We start from the raw sequence: 25,682 nt of genomic DNA, 5'->3' as shown, positions 1-25,682 counted from the left end.
ATCTGGAACTCTTCTTTAAGGAACTGGAGGTCCCCTCTAAGCAAAAAGACAGTGGGATCCATTTTTAAATGTCTTCCTTTTACCCATTTTCTCTACCAAAGCCACATTTAAAATCTTAGAAGAAAAAGTATATCCAATGAATAAAGAAATCCAAAAGCATTTGCTCAATTTACTAATGTAAAGAGAAAAGGTATTCTAATATGTGTATATATTTATTAAGGTTTTTAGTCTCCATTTTTAGGAGAATACATGTATCCCAGGGCCTGGAGGACAAGGCTAATTCCTTGAGTATCACGGGGCCAGGCAGGCAAATTCCCAGGATTCCAAGAGATGCCATTCGGCTGCTTGGCATTGCCCCTGGGGCCAGAGGAGTTAAGGCTGAGAGTTGGTTCTCGGGCCACATGAGAACTCCCTGCCAAGAGAGACATAAAAAGACTTCCTGTTGACGCCTGACATGTTGCCCCCAGACAATGGCAAACATCAGAGGAATGTCTAAGTCAGGAGACATCCCTGAAGGACAAGCTAAAATCCTCCCAGCCTGAAGGAGACAAGTCTTGACACCCTGAGTCTCTTCCTTCTATTTTGGCTTTACTACTTCTAGAAGTGAAGTACACAGATCTCTGAGCTTTTACTAGCTGGAAGGTGGCGACCATTAACCCCCTACTCTTAACAACATAGAAGTTTCTTTGTACCTCAGAGGTGGTCTCACATAGATGTCAGATTTCTAATACAGGGGGGAAAAAAAGGTGAAAATACTTAAGTGCCTCTAAAAGGGGTCAGACGTTATTCATTTCACTATTGATGTTTGTGCCAAGTGAAAGGACCGTTAGCTCCTTTTGCAGATGTCTTTCCTTCTCTCACCTCCTATGAAAGGAGATAAATGTATTGGAATACGTATAAAAGTAAGTCTTGTCCATTTGACCCCAAATAGTTTACGTATCAACAAGCTAAGTATAGGAAATCAGGATTAGGATTCAGTTAAGAATAGGTAGGAATCGGAAGTAGCCATCAAAAGAGGTGGTGACATGCAATGTGAATTCCAGGTGTGACTCTTATCTGAGATATAGCCGGGACCACAGTTTTTGCACATTTACTATTTTATCAGGGACAGGAATGAACAGGTTAAGAGGACTCTCAACTTACAAATGACACCACTTACAATGACCTTGTTAGTGTCTGTGATAAAAAAAAACATCCAAGTGATTTTGACAAATTACAAATAGCCCATAAAAATAAGATAAAGACTAATACAAAGTAAGGTAATGTTTTATGAGCAGAAGTAAAACATAGAGATATTAAGTAGGAAGCAAATAGGTAAATACATGAAAAATTTAAAAATACCAGCGTGAGAAGAGGGTGATCATTTCTGTAGGAGCTTGTGATGTGGAAAACCAAGATGCTTCGTGAGCGTAATGGACATGGAAGGCCCTAGTAATAATCCCACATTTTCCAAGACACCAAGAGCTCTGAGATGAAAATCACTATTTAAAATTCATCCTTAAGTGAATCCACCACACTTCATTCCCCTTGGGCAACAGGGAACCCGAACTAAGTCTATTGATTGTTCTTGACCATGAAACACCTAACGAAGTTAATGGTATTTTAAAGGAAGCCTTAATGAATGGAATCAAAAGGACAATGGGATCCAAAGAAATGTCATATACAAGATTCTCTACTAGTATTTGCTACTGGTTCGACATTAAAATGGGTTCTTAATTTGATCTTATGATGGATGTAGAGATGCCGGAAAGACCAAGAGGAAGGAGATAAGAGATGGAGAGAAACCCTTAGCTGGGGCTGGGGCAGGATTGTCTGTCTGAATGATTTGTTAGGAGAGTTGGAAGGGAGCATGGAGTGACAACTGCTCATGGTTATTGCCAGGTTATTATGAGACTTACAAGAAAAATACAGCTCAGGCACAATCACCATTCAGACAAAGAAAAAGGAGGAAGGGATGTACCGTTTTTTAAAGTGTTAATTTACATGGGAAAAGAGATTCCAGGTAAGGACTGGGCCACAGGAGGTTCTTTTCTAATAGTTGAGATTAAAACCCCTTCCTTGTCTGTGTAACCCCACCTCCTTCTCAAAGCCCACCTCCACAGTTACAGCTCGGTGTATAACAACACTCACAGCCTCATAATTAACACAGGCCCCGGTATGAACATTTTCCTCTATTCCCTCAGATACCTGGTGTGTCTGCGGCAAAGAGGGATTATGTGGCAACGCAGCTGTGGTTGAGAAGGCAAGTGGTAAACATCTGAGAGCAGAACACTGCGTTGTGTGTACCAAAAGGTCAGCATGAAACATTGTCTTTATGGCCGGCGTGCCCGCCCCGCCCACACGCTGCACACACACACAGCCTTGCAGCCTGTATAAACCCTATTGTGGCTTAAACTCACAAGAGAGTGCGGTTTCTGCCGAGGTCGCTGATTTGTGACTTGAGACCACTGGTTCTGTACTCTGGCTGCAGATCCTCTGGGCAGTGTTATGTAGAGTGCTGTATATGCTCTCTCCCTAGAAATTCTGATTTATTGACCTATGGTGAGGCTCATGCCTATGTATTCTTTTTTTTCTTTTTCTTTTTCTTCTTTTCTGTTTTGAAAGCTTCCCAGATGAGGCTAATGTACAGCCAGAATGGAGTCTGTTTTTGACTCCCAGAATAAATAAAACCATGTGCCATGATAAAACTTTCAGGACCATAATGGACACAGTGAGGAAATTATTACTTCTCGTTTTGGGGACTAAGCATTTTTATTGGAATATTATATTTGTCATTCAAATTCCCATTCCAAAAAAAAAAAAAAAAAAAAAACTTTCTGGAACTCTGTTGTATGTGAGGTAAACTCATGTCCCTTATATAATCTAGTCCTGTTGTTTTTTCCCTTTTCTCATTCTTTCTGTCCCCAAAGAGGAAGATCAGGTGGCTAGAGTGTCAGAATGTCATCTCTGTGCCCTTTCCTACCTCAGCCCAAGGCTCAGGCATCCTAAGAATGGAGCTCACAACATGCACTGGTTGTTTTTCCTAATGGTGCGTCAGCGCTCCTGTGCTGCCAGGGGCCACAGGAAGTTTCCCTGGACCCGGCACAAGGACGTGTCCTTCGTGTCTCCAGGGCCCGGCCCAGGGAGGAGACCCCAAGTCACTGAGAAGTGCTTTACTGGTGCCCATCACTCGTCAGAGCCGATGGGTAAACGAAGCCCCAGAGGGAGTTTCTAAGACACTGCTCCTGACGGTGGCTTTGGACCTTGGAGGAGTCACTGTATCCTCCAGACAGCAGTTTCCACATCTAGAGTAATGAAGACCTTGAATCTAAAGATCTCTAGGTCACTTTCACTTCTAAAATCTTTGGTTCTGATTGATGCGTGTTCATAACAGAATGGAGGGCTGAAAAAGACCTTAGACTTTCCCAGTTGTCATTCTCAGTCTCCATGTTCAGGCTGTTGGGCTTAATGAACTCGTCTTTGAAATACTGAGCTACCAATGCATGCTGACTGCAACTACACCACAGAGGAGCATTTGCTACTGAAGAAGGGCAAGAGCTGGGGTTCTTGTCCTCTTCTCATCTGGGCTCAGAACTCTGTGGTCTTCCCTTTTATTGCCCTTAACTCTAAATGGGTCAGAAAATCAGTATCGAAGTTAGTTACAAGCTATTAGTAATGTTTTTGGTAACCAGACATTCTTAGTTCACTTAACAGAGATGTGCATAATTACTTGCAATTTTCTTTAGAGCGATGGTCTTAAAAAGGTCTAGCTAGACAGAAAATGCTCAGACTTTCTAAATGCTGACAGTTGTCAAATTCACCTAATTCATGGGGCCACGTTTCTGAAGTTCTTTTTTATTTTTTTAAATCCTCACAGGAGAATATGTTTATTGATTTTTAGAGAGAAAGGAGGGGAGAGAGATTGAGAGAGAGAGAGAGAGAGAGAGAGAGAGAAACATCGATGTAAGAGGGAAACACCAATTGGTTGCTCCCCTATGTGCCCGGGTCGAACCCAAAACCTAGGTATGTTCCCTGACCTGGAATTAAACCTGCAACGCTTTATGGTAGGGGTGTTGAACTCAATCAGAGAAGGGGCCAAAATCTAAAATCCAGCCTAAATCGCGGGCCGAATGGTTTACTGAACAGTCATAAACTGACAATGTCATAAACTGACAGCGGAGTGCAGTGATGACAGCGCGGTGCGGGCCACATTGCAAGGCCTGGCGGGCTGGATTTGGCCCGCGGGCCTTGTGTTTGACACATGTGCTTTATGGCATGATGCTCAAACCAATTGAGCCACATCAGCCAGGGCTGAAGTTCTTTTAACAGCCATCTGTGAGCAATAGGATCAAATGACTCAGCACTCCAGGGCAGAAACACCATTACTTTGAGCAGATTTTCCTATTACCCAGCTGTAAAGAGTTTGTTTTTCTCTGACTTATCTAAAATTTAGCATTGAGGATCCTGTATAATTTTAATCCCATCACTTGGCACCCCAGCTGTATGATTCTGTAAACATAAAGTTGTCTGAATTCCAGACCACCTAAACCAGTGTTTTTCAACCTTTTTTGGGCAAAGGCACACTTGTTTCATGAAAAAAATCACTAGGCACACCACCATTAGAAAATGTTAAAAAATTTAACTCTGTGCCTATATTGACTATATATAAAGTACAGTAATTCTCTTGAATAGGAATCAAATAAACACAAAGAAAGTATTTTACAATTACTTTATTATGAAATATTAACTAAACAAAATAGTGAAAAATTATAAAATTCTTGTCTTGTCTGCACCTACGGCACACCAGGCAACATCTAGTGTGCCGCGGAACAGCGGTTGAAAAACGCTGACCTAAACATCAGCTCCCTAAGCAAAGCTATGTCAAAACCTGTACATTTGAATCCACATTTCATGATAAGCAAAAACTGAATTGATCTGTCTTCCACTTAATCAGTCATCTTTTGTCCACGCTGTTGCCAAAATTGCTGTGACTGGGTTAAAATAAATGAACGCAATCAATGCATGCAATTACTTACCCTTCAGCTAGATATGAACATTCAGAGCTTTCTTTTCTAAAGATTTTATCAGGGTTGTGCTCCTGGAAATGAGACACACACCACATCACATCAATATGTGTGTGATAGACTAGATGAAAAAAAAGAGAAAAAAAAAGTCCAGGTGAGAAAAAGGGTGGGGACTAGAAAGTAATCTTGGAAAAAGAACGTTTAGGTTAAGACAATACAAACATCCCAGACAAGTGAAACATGATGGAAGGAGTGATCCTTGTAAAACCAACAGCAAGTGGGAAGGGCCTGAAGCAAGAGAGTTCTTGGGGCCATTGTCCCAGGAGAAATTATTCAAGATTCCAGTCTAAATTCAAGAGGTCAGTGACTTGGAAGGTGCAAGAAAGTGACTTCCTCTATGACCTTAAAAGTAAGGGAGTGCAGAGGGGAATTCCTGGGAGAGCTGCAGCCCCAGAGGCTGTCTCCCTGTGGCTGGCACTGCCCCCTTTCCAGTGACATGTAGCCGTTCATCACCCTTGTCCTGGCTCTACTTTTTCATTTCACCATTCCATTCTCTAAAAATAGGTGCTTCATAAATACTGAATGAATGAATTTACAAGGCCACGTAATAAAAGCAACAAATTTCTGCAATAAACAAACAAGCATTTTAGGCTATAAATATTTCTACACTTCAGGGCCTGTCTCATTACATCATATTCTCATTTTCTAGGTCAGAGTTTTTCAGTCTGGGATAATTACTTCCCATTCCCTCCTAGGGAACATTGGGCAGTTCCACTGGCTTCTAGTGCGTAGAGGACAGGACAGCACCCCACCCTCACTCTGATGACGAAAGGCCAGTGGAGCTCAGAGGAGGAAACTTGTGGCAGAGGCTGTGGGCAGTGATGGTCTTTGCTCAGACCTTACAAGAACCTCGGTGTAGATCCTTTTCCTCACTTGCAAAGCAGTGTTCAAACCTGCAGAGATTTATGCCACTCATTCTCTCTCTGTTTAATAAACAGACTCAAAGCACTGAAGGGAACAATATTCCAGTAGTGACGTGAGACCAAAGCTACTGGTAACCCTGCTTGGACTTAACTGAATGGGAGGAAACGACCTCTGTCCTCAGGAAGTGAACTGTAGGAACTGAAAAGAAATGAAAAGTGTTTGAGGAGCTCCATTCAAATGTCTATGCGGACCAAATGGCAGCCTGAAAATGGGGGGGGGGGGGGGAGTGGGGAGGGGACAAGTCCATTTCTTGTATCTTTGATAGAATGAAAAGAGCTTTTATATTCTTTATTGCGGTAATCGTTTGTATTTGTCCCATGACACACCCAGAAGTTTAAAGAATAACAAACTCCCGAGTGTAAACACAGAATTTTGTGAGCTTGTGAGGCCTCCCGATGAAGCCTTTTGATTGTATGTTTGGATAAAATAAGATTTCCGTGCATTAAACAATGCAGCTGCCTAGGGCTGCAGGGGGGGGGGGGGGGGGGAGACTGACTGGGAGTGACTGGTAATGTGTATAGAGTTTCTTTTGGGGGTGTTGAAATGTTCTAAAATTAGTTGTGGCAATGGTTGCACAACTGGGAATATATTAAAAAACACTTTAAATGGGTGAAAAAAAATACAGGACTTTTCCATTTGGGAAGATAATTCTCAAAACTTTGAAGGGCTGTAGTTATTTTTCCTCAAGGAGAGCAACATAAGTTCTCCCCAAGGGACCCCTCCGCCCTGCTCAAGTTCAATGGTGCTATCACTGGCGTTTGTGTGGCCTATTTTTTGCACCGTTCACAGTTCCATGTCAGTTGTTTGGTGACACTCAACATCAACAAGTGCCACCAAATTGACACCAGAAGACTGAAGATTAAAAAGGGGATCAAAAGGTATGCGGCCTGCTTTGTACTGAGCCATCTGTTTCTCTCTCTCTCTCTCTCTCTCTCTCTCTAAGAATAATTTATAGATTTTGAGAGAGAGAGGGAGGAGAGAGAAACAGTGATGTGAGAGCATACCATCAATCAGCTGCCTCCTCCACGCCCCCTACTGGGGATCCAGCCCACAACCCAGGCATGTTGCCTGACTAGGAATTGAACCAGCAACCCCTCCATGAACAGGATGACACTCAACCCACTGAGCCACGCCAGCAAGGGCACCACCCGCTTTTTGAGATAATAAAAATGTGAGACTGTGTGGACAGGAGAGATGGTTCTGGGCTCCTAAAGAAGGCCCATGGCCAGCTGATCTGAAGTACACCAAATGCGGCTTTAGGTTCCCGCCTAGGATCCCCATAGAAAAGGTGGGCACCTACTCAGGAGTAGGAACCCTCATACCATCGTGCCATTGAGTCTGGTTTTTAGCTATTTCAAAGGGATGAGCACATATTCATTGCCCAGGATTACCTTCGAAAGGAACACATACCGGTCCCTTAAAACAACAGAAGTGGACAGGCTCCCTGTTCTAGAGGCAAAAGGTCAAAATTCTCCCTCTGAAACCTGTCAGGGAATTCTTTCCTCGTCTCTTCCCAGCTCCTGCTGGCAATCTTGGATGTCCCTCGCTTGCAGCAGAATGACTCCAATTTCATGGCCTTCTCCCTGTGTCTTCACACTGCCTTCTCCCTCTCAGGATGCCAGCCACATTGTGTGGGGGTGGGGGAAACCGCCCCACACCCGTGTGACCTCATCCTAATTGCACCTGCAAGGCCCCAGCCCACTCTGGGGCTCTGAGGATTGGGATGCGGCCTGCAGCATGTCTTCCGGAGGGGGACCCAATTCAAGGCATGGCTAGATGTAACCTAGGAGTGTGTATCTTTGCTACCAAAATAGGAAATTTTAACTTACATTTTTGAGGTATAATACAAACCCTAGAGCAGGGGTCTTCAAACTATGGCCCGCGGGCCACATGCAGCCCCCAGGGGAGTCTGATCCTGCCCGCCAGGTTTTTTGGGCAGTGAGCGCAGCCGAGGTGTTACAGTAGGGATTAGTAGTTCATATAGTCCGGCCCTCCAGCTCTCTGAGGGACCGTGATCTGGCCCCCACTTTAAAAAGTTTGAGGACCCCTGCCCTAGAGGAATTCGTATTCCTTTCCAAGAACAAATGATGGAGAAACCTAGTAGTTACCTTCAAACAAAAGGAAAGGAAAAATAAGGCAAAGAGGAATGAATCCAAAGCAAATAGAGGACTGGTGCCACTTTCTGACATGCCCAGGTGCACGGCCAGCTGGACCATCCTCCGCCCCAGGGCACATTTGGTGGCCTTGTGCCTCCTGTTTGTAATAAACTCCGGGAGGCTGACCCACTTGCTAGAGATGAGCTAATCCTTCTCGCTCACTTAAAGGCAGAATGAGAAATAAACAGCCACCTCCACGAAACCATTTCAGGAATGCCAAGAGGTTCTCCTTTCCCACAAGATCGCCTCTGTCCTCCCAACGCTGTTCCTGAAATCTCTGACACTTTGCCACTTCTGGTCTAGCCAGGCGCATCGGCCAGAAGCTTCTGATGTAGCATTAACCATTGCCCTAGGCACTGCCCTAAACATTTTGTATACGTTATGTATTATAATACACAGGACAACCCTATGAAGTAGGTACTGTTTTAGCTGCATTTTACAGATGAGAAACAGGAAAGAGAGGTGGAGTAGCATATGAAAACACAGCAGAGCTGGGATCAAACCCAGCCCTCCTGCTATCAAGCAGGTCAACATAATTGCTTTTCAAAAGTATTAAGTAAGCCCCTGGCTTGTGTGTTTCAGTGGTTGCATGTCGACCCATTAACCAGGAAGTCCTGGTTTGATTCCCAATCATGGCACATGCCTGGGTTGCAGGCTTGATCCCAGTGGGGAAGGGGGTGGGGGAAAGGTGCAGGAGGCAGCCAATCAATGATTCTCTCTCACTATTGATGCTTCTATCTCTCCCTTTCTCCCTTCCTCTCTCTGAAATCAATAAAAACATCTTTTTTTAAAAAGTAGGAAGCAACACAATAACAAACCTAGTATTATGTCCATCAGATCTTCACATCTAGCAGAGAATAAAAGCTGAGGCAACTTTTTGTTTCTCAAAGTGTCCTCCCCAGACCACCTGAATCAAAAGGGGAAGGAGGGGGCGAAGGTACAGATAACTGACCCTTCCTTTAGAACAGGGGTCTTCAAACTATGGCCCGCGGGCCACATGCGGCCCGCAGAGGAGTCTGATCCGGCCCGCCAGGTTTTTTGGGCAGTGAGCGCAGCTGAGGTGTTACAGTAGGAATTAGTAGTTCATATAGTCCGGCCCTCCAGCTCTCTGAGGAACCGTGATCTGGCCCCCACTTTAAAAAGTTTGAGGACCCCTGCTTTAGAACATATTACAGAACCCCAGGAATCTTCATTTTAACAAATATTCTCCAGAAAATTCTTGAGTATATGAATGTTCCAGAACCACTGGCCCTAAAGTAATGGAATAAGGAAAGGGTACAATCCTATCTAATAAAGAGGGAATATGCTAATTGACCTTCATGCCATCACAAAGATAGCAACACCCACAGCCAATAAGAAGGGGATATGCTAATTGACTGTCACACTCTCAAAGATGGCAGCACTCATAGCCACAAGATGGTAGTGCTCAGGCCCCTCAGCCCAGCTGGGGCAGCAGGTGCGTGGCAAGGCTGTACTCCACATGCCTGCTTCTGGAATCCCCCAATGCCCTCAGCCCCCAGCCACCCAGGGCTGGTCTGAGGCACAGGTAAGCCTCGGATGGTGGCTGCCCAGCTGCCCAGGGTTGCCTGAGGCTCAGGTAACCAGGGCTGGCTGAGGCTTGAGCTGCTGGCAGTGGCAGCAGCAGAGGTGTGGTGGGGCATCACCTTCCCCTGATTGCCAGGTGGCCTCCCCCACCTGAGGGCTCCTGGACTGTGAGAAGGGGCAGGCTGGGCTGAGGGAACCCCCCTCCAGTGCGTGAATTTTTATGCGCCAGGCCTCTAGTATTGTGATAAACCTGGAGAAACCCAGGGAGAGAAGAGAAGGCAATGGGGACCCTGGTCAGTGAAATGGTCCAGGAGTCCTGGCCAGAGAGGAGTGCCGTTGCTGGGAGGGAGAATAATAATGAACAGAGAGGAAGGCAAGCTGCATCCTCTTGCTTGGATCACACACCCTTTCCTGGTAGAAATGGTCATTTGCTGAGACAGGGAAGGCACTTCCTATTGGTTTGGATGGGAAGCTTGGTGCAGGCAAGGGAGAGCATGCGGATTCAGAAATCCCTGTGTGAGGTTTGAATGAGCAGGGTTGAGGAAACAGAATGAGGTATGGCCTGAAAAAGCTTGGTGTGATGGCAGGACAACTAAATGAGGAACTAAGAGCCCTAAGTCCTGTTTGATCCCGTCACTGACTACAGCCTCCCTGAGTCTGTAAAATGGAGGAATTAACACCTGAGTCCTCCCATACATGATGTGATGTGATGTGCACTCAAGAAGACATCTAGGGCCTATGATATAAAGGGTTGGGAGTCGAAGGCCTCTGTAAGAGTCTGCCCCACAGATGCCTAAAATTCATTACTGACACCAAAGGACAATTGGTAGTGATGCTCTGCCTTTCCCTGCACATCTGCCTGCATCACTGCCAGGAAAGAAAAGAGTCACCCAAATGCATTCTGAAGTACAAATTACTTGTAAGCCTTCCTTCCTGAACTGGGGCACACAGGCATACACACACACACACACACACACACACACACGTGAGAACAGTGGAGAACAGAGGCACCAGAGAACAAGTTCACGCTCCTCACCCTCTCCCTTCCCCATGGGGCGCTCTGTTGATGCCTTCCAGGGATGAGCCCAGCTGCTCCTCTACCTCCACCCCAGCTTCCTCCTGGAGGCCCCTCCCCATTATACCCCAGGGGGCCCCCTACTTTGGGGCCAGGCCTACACAACAGTAGTTATTCAGATCATTGGGACAAAACCCAAGCAAGCAAAAACATGCTTTCCTCAATGTTTTCTAGATAATCTTTCCCGAAGGTGAAGACTTCTGATTTGAATTTCCCCCTCTTTTGTGAGCACTCCAAGTCTCCTAAATGATAACCAACTCTACACTTAATTTTGGTCAGAATGGTCATGGTATTGCAGAGCTCTGGTAAATAAGGTCATTTTGAATAAAATGGGATGCCAAAAAATTATTAAAGAAAACTTGAGATACCAGGCAAAAAATTCATAAGAGATAATAGGTTGATTAGTGTAATGTTATGTATGACTATGCCTTTACAGTAGACACGCAGCTGTCCTAAAATATTATACATATTGAAGAAATATTTATTTGTTAAGTAATAGTGTATAGCACTACTAGGTATCTCAGAGGGTACCAAGATGGGTACAAGTGCACAGACTTGCCCCAAGTTCTGGTTTGCTCCAGCCATTTATTAGTTAAGTGAATCTTTCCTTAGTGGAAAAATAAAAGACTATTTTTCATTCTTATTGTGAGATTAACCTAGAACTTCTCGAGTTTGTGAAGAGAAGCAGATGCGTGGGCACCAGAAACATAAACCACCATTTATTAGGCTTCATTCTAAAGCCTCTGTTATGTCTGGAAAGCAACAAGAGGGAGGCCAGTCCAAAGGGCGAGACTCGGTGCTTCCAGCTGGAGGCCCAGAAAGGACTGCAGACCCCTGAGGGCCACTCCTCCTGCACCCAACCCTCTGCTCCTGCTCACAGAGGGAGACAAAGACCTCCATCTCCCCCTCTCCTGCTTGGAACCCAGCCCTCTTCCTTCTCCTTAAGCCAGAGGCATGCACTCTTGTGCAAGGCCATGTGCCTAGTACCTGCCACCTCCAGGCAGCCCATGACCATGCCAGGGCTGCCACCCAGGTTCCCAGGTTTGCTAAGACTGCCTGTGGATCCTCTGAGAATCCAAGCAACACAGGCATCAACAACACAATCCAGGCTGCCTGTTCCAGCAGGGCTGTGAGCCCCGGTGGAGCCAGTTTGGCCCAGTAAACACATGGACATCTGCCCTTGCCCCCCGACAAAACACATGGGCATTAGAGCAGACTTTCTGGGTTCTGGAAACATTTAATTGTGCTAGCACACCCCCCCCACACACACACACACATTTATTCCATGGACTTCAAAGGCCGCTCCACATGTTGGAAATATGCGTGGGAGCAGCGAGGGGGTGTTGAAATGTGGAATCCCTCCTGTAGGACTGGGTTTGGTACATTCGTACCTTGGGATTTTAGAAGTGCGTATTTGATTTTTTTTTTTTTCCAAACATGCATATTGTTTATATGAAAATGAATCAGGATTTCTATCGCCAGTTGGTGTGTTTTCCATAAGAAATCGTAGTCTTCATCCTTTTCCAATGATACAGCTTCATAGGCTTAAATTAGGGAAAGCTTTTCAAAGAGAATGTCCATTCATTATTCACCAACTTCCAGATGCCATCCAGCACAGGAGGAGCTCCCAGAAAGAAGCAGAAAGCAAACCTGCTTTGAGGCAGAGAGGAGGGAGCAGTGTAGACAAAAAAAAAAAAAAAAAAAAAGGAGTTGTCACTAAATGAAAAAGAGCTTGGCATACTTTCAACTTTCGCTTGGAAAAAAAAAAAAAAGGAAAAATTTTGTTAAAAATATAGACACCCCCCCCCTGGCCCCCCCTCTCGAGAATCTGATTTGAATCTGAAATGGGGCTTAAGCATCTGCATTTTGACAGGCACCGCCCACTCCCACCCAAGGTTGATCCTTTGCCACACTGTACCTGCTGAGAGCCACTGGGAACCGAGGGCCCTGTGCCCGGGTGTTACAGTCAGAAGTCCATATTCACGATGGATTTTCTAGAAGGAGCTGGCTCTTAGTCTTTGGTGCATATCTCAGGATACAATCACCTATGCCACTTTAGGTATATGAACTAATTGCACTACCAATGGCCTAAAATTTTTCCAATATTCTGTTTGAAGTGAACGGCAGAAAGCTAAAAATGCTGTATTTCCTCCTCATATATTTCTGGACTTTGCCCCAGAACCACATTCCTGGGTATTTGGGCACATTCATTGTATACATTTTCATATGGTATTGCACAAGAGCGCATGAAAACCGAATCCACTAGTAGAAAAGAGTGAGAACATCGAAAACAAAAAATGATTCTAAGGATAAAAGTGGTTGCTCTGCTAATTGTATTAGTTTTCTATAGCTGTGTAACAAATTACCCTAAAATGGAACGACTTGAAAAAACAAACATTTATCATCTGCGTGGACGTGACTGAGTGGTCTGGATCAGGGCCTCCCACAGGCTGCAATCAAGAGGTCAGGGCTGGAGGCAGGCCAGGGCCATCGGGAAGAGGCTGTTGGATTGAAGGTCTCAGCTTCTCAACCGTTGGTTGTTGGCCAGAGCTCTCCCTCCGTCCTCCCACACAGACCTCCTCCCCATAGGACAATGGCCACGTGGCAGCCGGCTTCTAGCAGAGCAAGCTCCCTAGAGAACAAGGAAGGACATAAGATGGGTGCACAGACTTTTATAACCTGACGTTGGAAGTGACACCCACCAGCACACAGTAAAGGGGCGCATTACATCGGTCATGAATACCGGGAAGTGGAGGAGGGGAAACCATTGGGAGCCATCTTAGATGCCGTTACAGAATACATTCATTTGTTTCTTCCATAGTGAGTTTGTCATCTTCTTTATTTTTTACTAAAACTAAATGTCAATCTAAAGGAAACATTTTTTCATACATTTCAGGCAGCATATTCTGGAAGAAAGTCTAGTATAGTAGTCTTTTAACCGGTGTACCCCAAGAATTTTTAAAACATGCAATACCATGTCAGGGACACAGACCTGTTTTCCTTTAGATTGTCAAAATTTAAAAAATGGCAACAATAGCCATCTGGTGTAAATGAGTCAAAATTATACCTAATTTTTTTTTTCAGATTGGCAAAAAATATATTTTTTTGTGTGCTATAGAAGTTTAGTGATTAGTTTATGTGTGCCATGAGATGAAAAAGGTTGAAAATAGCTGGTCTAGTAGTGTTGAAAAGATTCATTGAGGTTAGACATTGAACTTGCTGTACACTTTTTGCCAACCAATAGGAAAGAGTGCTCTGTACCACGTGGGAATGCTTTCTGCTATAAGTAACAAAAAATCTGAATAGCTATGGCTTAAAACTAGGCAATATAAGGACAAATCTTGAGATGAACAGGTACTGTCATTGTTTTTACATCTTGATAATGGCAAATGTTGCGCCTTTTCTTCTCTTGGCCTTTATTCAGGCATGTCACCAGGAAGTCACAAGATGACTTCTGTACATTAAGGCTCTATGTCATATTCTAAGCAGGATTAAAGAAGCAAAGGTCCACACTATATGTTTCTGTCTCTTTCGTAAGGAAGATAAAGCTTTGTTTGAAATCCCATTCAACAGATATCCACTTAGATCTCATTGGCCAGAACTAGGTCCCGTGCTTACCATAAACCAATCACTCATGAGGGAGACTAACTTTACTACAGTAATCTAAACCAACTATGACTTATCTGAGAAATCAGAGAATTATTTCTATTACTTGGATGATGAAGATACTGGGCAAATATAATAAGTAGAACTGTGGATGTTGGACAGACAACCCCCAAGTCTTCAGTAAACATCTTGTGTGTTGTTATTTATATGTCCATATATCCAATACAATCACAATTTCCACTGAAAATCTAAAAAGGTATCTTCTCGTAGAAACAGAATTTGCAAGCATCATTGCTTATGAGATTCTAGTACTTAAAGTTTCCTTTTTAAAAAATTTCTCATTCTGAAATAAAGTGTCTAGATTTTTTTAGACAAAAAAATGACCCCATGCCTTTTTTTTAATATTGAGTTTATATATAAAATATTTTTAAAATATTGCCATCAGATATATTTAACAAGATGAAATCTTCTGAGATTTACTGTATTAGCCCAGTATTACCAAAACACAACAAGAAAGATTGCTTTTCCTGACGTCTGCGGCTAGATTTTTGTTAATTTATGTTTCTGAATTTGTAACTTCGTAAGTCAAGGTTGCACAAAGGTATTTAATGTCATTTATAAAAATCTAGTAATATAAACTGTTGACTCCTTATAAAGCATTTATTAAGACACAGACTTCACTAAAGCCACATTTATGCCTTTGATCTTGAGCTACATAATGATTTTTGCCAGAAGGACAACTTGTTCCGTAGACTTCAGGACAGAAAATCAGTTCTTGGACCAGTAGCTCAACCTCATCTGAGGGATCCCGTTCTAAGAAACTAAATGGCAATGCACTTCTGTGTTTTTGTTTGTTTGGGGGTGTTTTGTTTGCTTGTTTTTAATCAAATTTCTAATTCCTGTTCTGCTCCAAATCTAAGTAAGCCGGTGAAGTTCAGGTCCAGCAAAGACATGCCCTCCTGTAAAGTATCAGAGCAGTGAGTCCCTGAGCAAATAGAACGTCAGATTGATAGTTTTGTGAGGGGAAGTAAATCTCACCACGGCTGCATGGGAGCCGTGAGCACCCTGGGGATTGCCAGAGAAAGAAGACACTACCATCCATTCAACAATAGACCGGCAGGGCCCCTTGAGAACAAGATGGTGTCTAAGGTGAGAGGCAAGCAAGCCTCACTGCCCTTTGCATTGACTGTGGGAGGTAGCAGCCAGGCTGATAGGAGATGCGTGGTGGTAGCCGAGGCAGGAGTGAAGAGCCCAGGACTGTTCCTAAGCCTGAATTCCAATCCTGGGTCTGCCTTTACGTGGGAAGGTATCCTCGATCCAGTCATCTGACAGCTTTGGCCATCAATGTTTCTATCTCAGATGAAACTCCATTTCTTTAAGGATCCCTTCAGCCTTAAGTATTTATGAATCTGTTGAAGCCACTACACTCAGATTGCTGTGGAATGCTGAACTGCCTTTACCTGGAATGATTGATCATTAACAGAACTTTGTTGGGTTCAGTGCATTTTCAACATATGTCAAAAGATACAACGAAGATATTTTATAATTCCCTCCTGTTTTATTCACCTTGAATAAATGTATGGAAACATCCCAATTCATGCTGTGAAAGGGACACTTCTCCTCAGTTCACACAAAGATAGCTTTTACATCAGTGTCTCTTAGAAAGCAATGAGAGCCTTACATGTGACCTGGAGGTAGGAATGGGGTAGGTGGAGAAGGGATGTGGGAGAGAGATGTAAGCTCCTGGGGCAATTGTGTGGGGCAGGCCTGGACCTAGGCATGGGAGTCAGGAAGTTAGAAATCTAATTTCAGCTTTTCCACTGATTCACTTGGGGCCTTGAGAATGTCAGGCCCATTTTAATTGTTCTGTGCCTCAGTTTCCTTACCTGCTAATTAGAGTGAGAGTCCTTGGCTGGGCGCCCAGGATTTTGAGAACATACTGTGCAGGGCCATGAAAATACAACCAGTCCCAAGAATGGAAAACACCCTAGTTACCAGATATCCTGACTGAAAATGGAAATGTCAACAAGGCTAATTCCTTTAATAATCAAAATATGAATGTTTTAGGAAGTATGTCTAACTGGGTGAAAATTAAGCAAGTAATTCTATCATGAGGGTGTGTCACCCCATGAATGCATAAGTAAAAAGAGATCGAGTTTGTGTGACCTTGAGTAATTTCTTAACCAACTCCATTGTCACCTGAGTAATGGGAACAATGGCATTCATTTCAGAGGATTGTGGTAAAGATGATCACAATTGCAAGTTAATTCTCCTGAGCCAGTGGTAGGGTTTGAATTCACAGCCACTATGTACTTTGCAGCTGGTCATTTCTCTTATTACAATTATCACCCAGACTATCTTAGTCACCCAGAATCTGGAATTTTTTAATGTTACTATATATTGAGCATTTACTATATAGCAAAGCTCTAACCCCATGCTAAGCACTTTATATAAATGATCTCATGTACTCCTCACAAAAACCTATTACTGCTCCTATTGCAGAGATGGAAGTAGAGAGAAGCTAAATTTTATTTCTGGCTCCACTGTGTTCCCTTCACCAGCCTTGCTTTCTTTTTCTCAGCTGTTCTTTCTAACCAGTGGGTCATGTTCTCTTAAGCCACCTTTAAGACTAAAGCAACAACTAACTGAATACATTTATAATAACATGTTATTCTGTCATGTTGCTGTCTAGCCCTGGAGACCTGCTCTAAATTCACTTTGATATTTGAGGATAAATCATGCTCACCAGCAGTTTCTGGAAAGCACTAGAAAAACGGCCACCCTGAAATTGTCTAAGCTACTAAAAGCTTATGAATTTCCATTATGTTCATTGAAAACAGCATTTATATTTATGCTTAGAAAAAGAGTTATTATCAAGAACTCTTGTGCACATGTATATGCTTGTAGATCTTCACTAATAATCAATAGTGTATTGTGATGTATATGACCTTGTCATGATGCTGTCTTCAAATGCCCTGCTGTGGAATTCTAAGTTACCAGGAGGGTTAAATTCAGCAGACGTTTTGTTAATGTGCCTTTTGGTTGTGAAATACTATAATTGCTTTAGAGAAACGTTTAAAAGTATTTTTTTAAAGCAATGTGGTATTAAAGAATTATTTTCCAGGCCAGATTCAACACTCTAATCCACCTCTTATTTACCAGAAAAATTTAACATTTTGAACCTACCATTCTAATATATAAAAACCCAGGGTCCATAACATTCAAAGTGACTTAAGGCTGGACCTACTGGAAGTCAGTGTTGGATTGCCATGGTGACTCAGCACTGACTGCCAAGGGGGCTGCAGATCAGGCCCAAAGAGAGGTCTGGAGAGAGAAGCAAGGTCTGATCCATAGCCTCCGTGGCAGTTGTTGATTAGCACTTGCCTCTCTTTTTCGCTCTGGACGTGGCCAACAGCTGTACCTCTCTTTCTCTTGGGCCTCCGCTGGGGCTGCTGATCAGCCCCGCATCTTCGATTAGGCCATTGATAGGCCCAGGGATGCTGACTCGCTTAGAAAATGACCAATCAAAACAAAATCTGAGGAGCTAATGGCTGCTTAGGAGGCAGAGTTTTTGATGCTGACTGACATAGGAATCGACCAATCGGAACCAAATCAGGGTGAAGTGCAAGGCTGCCTAGGAGGCAAAGCTTTTGACGCTGACTGGGATAAACTGCAGAACTTCACCTGGGTGAACTGCAAAGGCAGAACCTAAGGTGGGGGCTGATGAGGGGTTTTAAAGGCAACAGCTGTTTGGTGTCAGGTGTAAGAAAGCAGTTCAATTTTTTAATGACTGATTTGACAGTATAGCGCATATGGGTGGCTATCAGTCCAGATATAGGGATTATATACTTTTGTCTGCCAAGAGCATCTCCTCATTCCACCCCCACATTTAAGCAATCCTATCCTATATAATCTATCTATACTACTAAAAGGGTAATGTGCTAATTATACCAGGTTGACTGGCCATCTTCCAAATGTTGGCTTCCTTCCTGACAAAGCCATGGTGGTGGGGACTGAGGCAGAGACTGTTAGGGGTGATCAGGCTGGCAGGGGAGGGTAGCTGGGGGTGATCAGGCAGGCAGGCAGGTGAGTGGTTAGGAGCCAGCAGTCCCAGATTGCAAGAGGGATGTCCAACCGCCGATCTCTGTGAAATCGGGCCTAAACTGGTGGTTGGTCATCCCCCAAGGGGTCCCTGATTGGAGAGGGTACAGACTGGACTGAGGGATGCCCCCGTGCATGAATTTTGTGCACCAGGCCAATAGTTTTTCTATGAAATGGAAATGATATATTACCAAGTTTCTGTGTGGTAAATGAGAACAGTGTCTGATCATAACAGCCAGTCAGCAAATATTAGTAATTTCTCTTCCCTTGGAAAAGGACCTCAAGGAAGATGTGCTTCAAGTCTGTTCTGTAAAGAGCAAGGAATCCTCTGCTTCAGCAAAGTCCTTCCCAAACTCCTTTGGTAATAGACTGGTTATTTTCAAACAAATGTATTGTACTCTTGTACATTGTACCCTCCAAACACGTATACCCATTTCAGAGCACTCATGGACCACCATTGCCAGTCCTTTGACCCAAATTAAGAATGCCTGCTTTAATTTATTAATTTTGACTTCACCAAATCCTCTTACAAAACAAGGTTATCTTTTAAAAATAAAGTTCTTTTGGTATCTTGCAGTTCCATGAAGGAAAACTGCAGACCTTTATTTTTATTTTTCAAAATAATATTTTATTTTTAAATATATTTTTCTTTGATTTCAGAGAAGAAGGGAGAGGGAGAGATAGGAACATCAATGATGAAAGAGAATCATTGATTGCCTGCATCCTGCATGCCCCACACTGGGGACTGAGCCCACAACCCGGTCATGTGCCCTGACTGGGAATCGAACCGTGATTTCCTGGTTCATTGGGCAATGCTCAACCACTAAGCCATGCTAGTTTAGGGAAATGCTGTGTTAGAATAAAACCCCATAGAAGACAAGTAAATTTGCACAGAAACTTCATTGAAGGATTGATCTGACTTGGCACATATTTTGTACAACCTTTTAAAGCACACAAGTTAATGCTTACTGCTAAATCTAGATCTAAATGAGCAAAGAAAACAGAATGATAATCTATAAGTTCATTTACATAATTGTGGACATTTTTACATATTACCTCATTAGGACATTGGACAATAGATCAAGGAACAAGATGTTATAGGAAACATACTTTAACTATTGGTAAGCATCATGCACTTCTTTCAAAAGTGTTGACTTCAAGGTGGCTCGTTGGCACAGAGAGGCTCCATGGAATCACCTAATCCTGAGCGTGGCTGTATTGCTGCTAGCGGTAATCAACTTGTTAGGGAACCTACTTTATATTTCTTCATATATCTGCTAATACCAAACAGTTGAGCTGGCTCCGTCTCACACTTTGGGGAGTAATTTTCCCCCAATACTTCAGTTGTTGTTTATATAAATCTTTCCAGAGGGATAAAAGCTCTTGAGAATTCATTGCTTATGTAAACATGTGCTGTGGGAGAGAATGCTATTGGAAAAGGGGCCACGTTTGCGGCCCCACCTTTGTGAACCTACCTTCCCACATTGGTTTGAGACACCAGATCACGTGGAAACTATGGAGTAGCACTCGGTAATGGTTAAGTGCCATGTGACTGCAAACTCATTTGATTACTACCCAGTGGCCACCGAAAGGACTACCTCAGGATCCATCTGGTGTGGACCACTGACATTTGCATTGCCCTTAAACTTGACTGTTCCCTTATCTGCCAAATAAAGTACATACAGTTCAAAAATGAAGCTCCCTCTTAATATTTTCAACTGCCTTTCTTTCTTGCTTTCTTCTTGATGTGAATGTCACCTCTGTTCTCCCTAAAAGACAAATTGAAAGTTCAGAGCTCACTTTAGGCTTTTCTCTTTCCCAACCTTGAGGTAACCAGGTCCTGACCATTCTTCCTTTTACATTCCTAAAATTCATTATTTTCTTTCCTTTTTTCTTTTCTCCATGGCCGCTATTCCAATTTGGGGCCTACCATCTCAAACTTGGGACACAGCAACAATCCCTTTGCCTTGAGTCCTTTGCCTTTCACCCAACCTGCTTTCAGCTCAGTCTTGATAAATGACCACTGGTTGTGGCTGCAGGCTACATTCTCCCACCTCAAAGTCTTCAATCTACTTCCCTCCCCACACTGTACGTAAAAAGTATTGAATCTGGCCTCAACATGCCTTCCCAGCGGCGGGCACATAAGTCTATCTGCTGTGACACTCACTGTATCATCCTTCCTCATTCCTTGCTCACGCCATTTCCAAGGGCCCTGCTTTCTTCCTCTTCAAATCATACCCCATTTCCCAAGCCCAGCTCACGACCCACCACCCCATGAAAATGTCTTGGGTTTTCATGGTTCATAATGATCTCATTTATCAAAGAAATTCAAATAGTGGAGTGTTCAAAAAGTTAATAATCAATGAACTAACTACCCCTTCATATCTGGTGTATAGTTGTCTCAGAATAAGGTTAACTTAAATAGTATCTTTTATTGAGTGCCCTGCATACTTATCCATGTTGCTAGGTTTTACTTGAAGGCAGGAGTTGTGTAATATCCATTTGGTATCCCCTACAGCAGTGCTTCTCACCCTTTCACCTGGGATAGAAACATCTGGAGAACATGTTAAAAATCCTCCTGGATTCCACCCCCAGAGATGCAATAAGATCTGAGTGGGACCCAAGTATCTGTTTTTCCAAGAAGTTAGAAGTGCTGCTGCTACGGCTTGGTGGTGTAAAGCATCTCACGCTGTACATAAAAGCTAACCATTTACAGATACTCAGTAGTGTGGTTTTTTCTCATTTCTCCCATTTCAACTTCACGTTCTGTCCTTTCTTCCTTTTAGATTGATTTTGAAGACGTGATTGCCGAACCAGAGGGAATCCACAGCTTCGATGGCATCTGGAAGGCCAGCTTCACCACCTTCACCGTGACCAAATACTGGTTCTACCGCCTGCTGTCGGCCCTCGTGGGCATCCCGCTAGCCCTTCTCTGGGGCATTTACTTCGCCATTGTTTCTTTCGTGCACATCTGGGTGGTTGTGCCATACATTAAGAGTTTCATGATTGAGATTCAGTGCTTCAGCCGCATCTATTCCATCTGCATCCACACCCTCTTTGACCCACTGTTTGACGCCGCTGGCAAAATATTCAGCAGTGTCCGCATCAGTGTACAGAAAGAAATATAAATGACATTTCAAGGATAGAAGTATACCTGATTCTTTTTTTTTTCCTTTGAATGTTCTTGGTGCCAATATCAAGTTTTAAGTTGCTAGTATGGCAACAATATAGGAGTGAATTTTCTTGGTTCATAACAAAGAAATCACTCTCTTAGTTTTCATAACTATTATGTGTCTCTTCTGAGCTATTTCATCTATTTTTTTTTTTTTTGGTCTAAATTTTTTTTTTTTGGTCTAATTTTTTTAAACCCATTTAAAAATATTTTCCTTGCATTTTTATTTGCATGTGCGGTCATTGTTTTATTGCCTGAGACACAAACGAGAGAAATATGAAGAACCAATGACCTCAACTGCCTATTCTAAAATGTTGATCATTGTATGGTAAGGGAAGAATTCGGGGCTTTGTTGTACAGGGATGTGGCTGTTTTAAACAAATTCTTCCCTTACCATCTGAAGTGTTAGTGGATTGCTGTCACTCATTTTAATGATCCAATGGGATCTAGTGGTATTTATCAAATTAGAAAACCTACTCTGCATTCACACAGTCTGACTGCCTTACCCTTCTTGAAATGTGACTCTCTCTGTTCCTGACTATCTGTTACATAGATAATGATACTTAAGTGCCTTCCTGTTCATCATCTTTTCCTTCTCAAATGGGGTCTCGCTGGTCAGTTTTCATTAAGTCAGCAACCTCTCTGGAGACCAAAATTAGAAAATCCACTACCTAGCTCTCCACCCTCTTTCTGACTCTGAGCACAGAGTCAGGTGAAGTTCCTGTCCGCACTTGATCACACACCATCCTTGTCCCTATCGCGCATGGTCCATCTCAGCCCAATGAGATGAATTAAGGAGGACAGATGGGGCCGAGTCCTCTCTGGACTGGCAGGCATGGGAGCCAGCTTTCCTGCCTCTCCAGCTGAATGAGGTCAGCACGCCTATTCAGCTCCGTGTACTTCTATGAATAATCACGCTTTCCTGCTGCCAAACTAATCCATCACCGGGTGTTTCAGTGGCCGCACACTGTGTTCCCTTTTCAGCTGACCCGTGGGCCTCCGGGGAGAGGCTCACCAAACGGAGGCCGTTGTGTGAGCCTCTCAGAGTTGTTGCCCATGTGACCCCTTCGAAGTAAAGCACTGGCAACCGCCTCTGGTGCTGTGACACGTGGCCCCTCCACCTGCCGGGAGCTTTGGGCTTCATCCAAGCATCACTCCGCTCAGAGAGAAGACGGGGGAGGAGGCAGTAGTGAAAGATGGGGATCGTTTTTGCTGGAATAAATTCAAATCCTTCTAAACTCAAACTGAGGAATGTTACCTGTAAACCTGAGTCATGCCGAATGGCCTGGTACACCCGAAAGCTTTCTATTCCTCCTGTTCCTGTTCAGAGTCTGCCCTTGGGGAGTTTATGTTTAACCTTCAGGTGTGCTTTCCCTTTTAGTCCCATGTACCTGTGGGAACTCTGCTTGATGGTTTTTTGTTTGTTGGTGGGTTGTTGTTTTTTTTTTCTTGCCTCTTCCAGTTTTCCTGACACTTTACTTACCAACTTGTTACCGACTTTGATGCTTTGCATTTAAAACAGACACTGGCGTGGACCTAGTTTTACCTTCAATCTGTGTACATACTGAAGACGTACTACACTGCGTCCCTTTTAAGTGTAAAGATATGTTTATCTTTATGTGAGGAAGATCACTTGGGAAATGTCTTTGTGATTCAACCCATGAACTGTGTGTCCCAAGACATGTCTGTTCTACATATATGCTTAGTTTCCTGTGCAAATCAAATACTGGCCCAAAAGGTGACTGAGATTTTATATGCTTACTGATATATTTTACACTTTTTTATCCTGCATGGCCTGTAAAGGTTATAAGGCTACACAATAAAAATGTTTAACAGTTCTACAGCCAGCTTTTATTATTTCCCCCCCAAACAAATGCATACGTGTCAGGGCCTGTGTGCGTGTCTGTGTAGTATGTAGTGTGTGTACATGTTTGTAGGTGTTTGTGGGAGGGGGCAGCCTTCCACTTTTCAGATATTACAGGCATTTAAGTGGAATCTTTCTCCTAAGGCCATTGCCTTTTCATGAATTACTTTAGAGAAAAGTTGAATTCGTAAGAAAGATTTGTTTAGCAGTTTACTCACTGCTTTATTATGTCATCTAATTTGAGCCCCTAATAACTTTGTGTAATATTCTCATTTAGTAAATGACACATTCAGGGATTATGCCTTGAATTTTGCCCCATCCTAATTAGAATTTATTTAAAAGGCATATTTCAGAAACAATTTATTTTTTGGCCTTGGGTAAATTTAAAAAGAGTTTCTGTATTAGTCAAGGTTCTCCAGAGAAATAGAACCAATAAAAATGTATGTATGTAAAATGTATAAGAATATGTAAGGAATAGTATGTATTTAAAGAGGTTTATTATAGGAAATTGGTTTGCACAATTTACAGAGGGGAAGAAGCCTCAAGGTTGGCAGGATGAGTCAACATGCTGGAGACTCAGTCACATTCCAAAAGCGGGCATGTGCCAGCCCAAGGGAAGCTGACGTTTCAGTATTAGTTCAAATGCAGGAATCCCCCCCCCCCCTCCAAAAAAACAAAAACAAAAACAAAAACAAACAAACAAAAAAATAAACCCACAATAAACTCACAATGTTCCAGTTCAAAGTCAGCCAGGCAGGAAGAATTTCTCTTATTTAGAAAATGATCAGCCTTTCTGTACTATTCCATCCTTCAACTGATTGGATGAGGCCCACCCACAATAAGGAGAGAAATCTGCTTTATTCGGTCTACTGATTTAAAAGTTAATCTCATCCAGAAACACCCGGAATAATGTTTGACCAGATATCTAGGCATCCTAGTCAACGTGCATAATTCATCGTCAGTTTCCAAACACAATTTTGCAAAGGTGATCTAATTCCTCTCACCTTGAAACTTCTTTCATTCATCCCCTCTTTGCTGGGCTCTCAAGAAAGCACCAAGTCTGCTTATTTAGTCACCCTGTCTGGTACTTATGTTAAAAATCCATTTCTAGTATGCAGTGTGGAGATGTACTTCTGACTCAGACCTTCTCTGATGCAGGTGCTGATATTTAAATGCCTGGCTTATAAATTATAATTCGTATTTATAAAATTGAGAGTGGAGAGGAGAGGTAGAGAAAGACACTTAACATAAAAGAGTGAATGGCAGTCATATGGAAAAAATGTATTAATAATCTATAATAAAAGCATAATATTCTAATTAGACCTGACAGCAGGGCAACCTTCCCGACAAAGCCAGGGCTGTGAGGGCCAAGCCCCTTACACGAATTTCGTGCATTGGGCCTCTAGTGAGAAAATAAACATCAAAGCAATGAGATATAATTTTTGCCTAAGGTTGCAGAGAACAAAAATAAAAATATTACCCAGATTGGTGAGGGTGCAGGGAAGCAGGCACATTCATTAGTGCTTTGGTGAGTGCAATTGTACAAGTCTGGAGAGCAATTAAATGTACACATGATGGATCCAACAATGTCACTTAATAAAAATGACAGAGGCATACCAAGGTTCATCATCAGGGATGCTCATTAGTTGACTATCAATAGTAGGAAATACTGGAAAAACATATTCAGAAATATGGAAGCAGTTAAATAAAGGATGGTATATACATTTAATAAGCTACTAAATAGGCTTTTAAATGTTTTTATGTATTAGAATATTTAGTGACATAGGAATACGTTTATTTTTACATGTTTTTAGATTTATCTTTATTATTGAAAGTATTATAGATATCCCTTTTGTTTGTTCATTTCCCATTGATCCCTTCCACCCCCACACCTGCCCCTCCCAGGCCTTCACCACTACATTGTCTGTGCCCATGGGTTTATGTTATAATGTTAACTTTAAGTTAAAAATTGTATGTGAAATATGCTGCTACTTTTTTGTTTATAAACAAATGGAGGAGGGAGGAATCATATCATTTTCAAGAGCCAAACAGGCACTTTCTAGGCACTGTGTCATTTATACAAGATTTCAAACTGGAATTGCTGTTCTAATTTTACAAATGAGATACAGACTTAGAGATCACCAATTACATACAATAAACATTGGAGCTCTTATTT

General features: G+C 42.8%; 1 protein-coding gene and 1 long non-coding RNA gene across 2 annotated transcripts in view; one reads left to right on the top strand and one right to left on the bottom strand.

Annotated features, from left to right (window-relative positions):
- CAV1 (caveolin 1) overlaps positions 1 to 23,483 on the top strand; it is a 40,856-nt gene extending 17,373 nt beyond the window's left edge. The window contains exon 3 of the mRNA XM_084896978.1: positions 21,257 to 23,483. Within this exon, the coding sequence (XP_084753104.1) occupies positions 21,257 to 21,598 (342 nt within the window). The 3' untranslated portion in view covers positions 21,599 to 23,483. The remainder of the gene's footprint in view (positions 1 to 21,256) is intronic.
- LOC311629130 lies at positions 895 to 5,765 on the bottom strand. Its single transcript, XR_014796151.1, has 3 exons — positions 4,831 to 5,765; positions 4,241 to 4,522; positions 895 to 4,036 (listed from the first exon to the last, which is right to left on the bottom strand). It is a non-coding gene; the product is annotated as an uncharacterized lncRNA (long non-coding RNA).
- Positions 23,484 to 25,682: the final 2,199 nt, after the last annotated feature.

The sequence above is a fragment of the Pipistrellus hanaki genome (genome assembly GCF_964339955.1).
Source record: "Pipistrellus hanaki genome assembly, chromosome: 10".
NCBI classification, from domain to species: Eukaryota; Metazoa; Chordata; class Mammalia; order Chiroptera; family Vespertilionidae; genus Pipistrellus; species Pipistrellus hanaki.
This window is presented reverse-complemented; position numbering and strand designations above follow the sequence as displayed.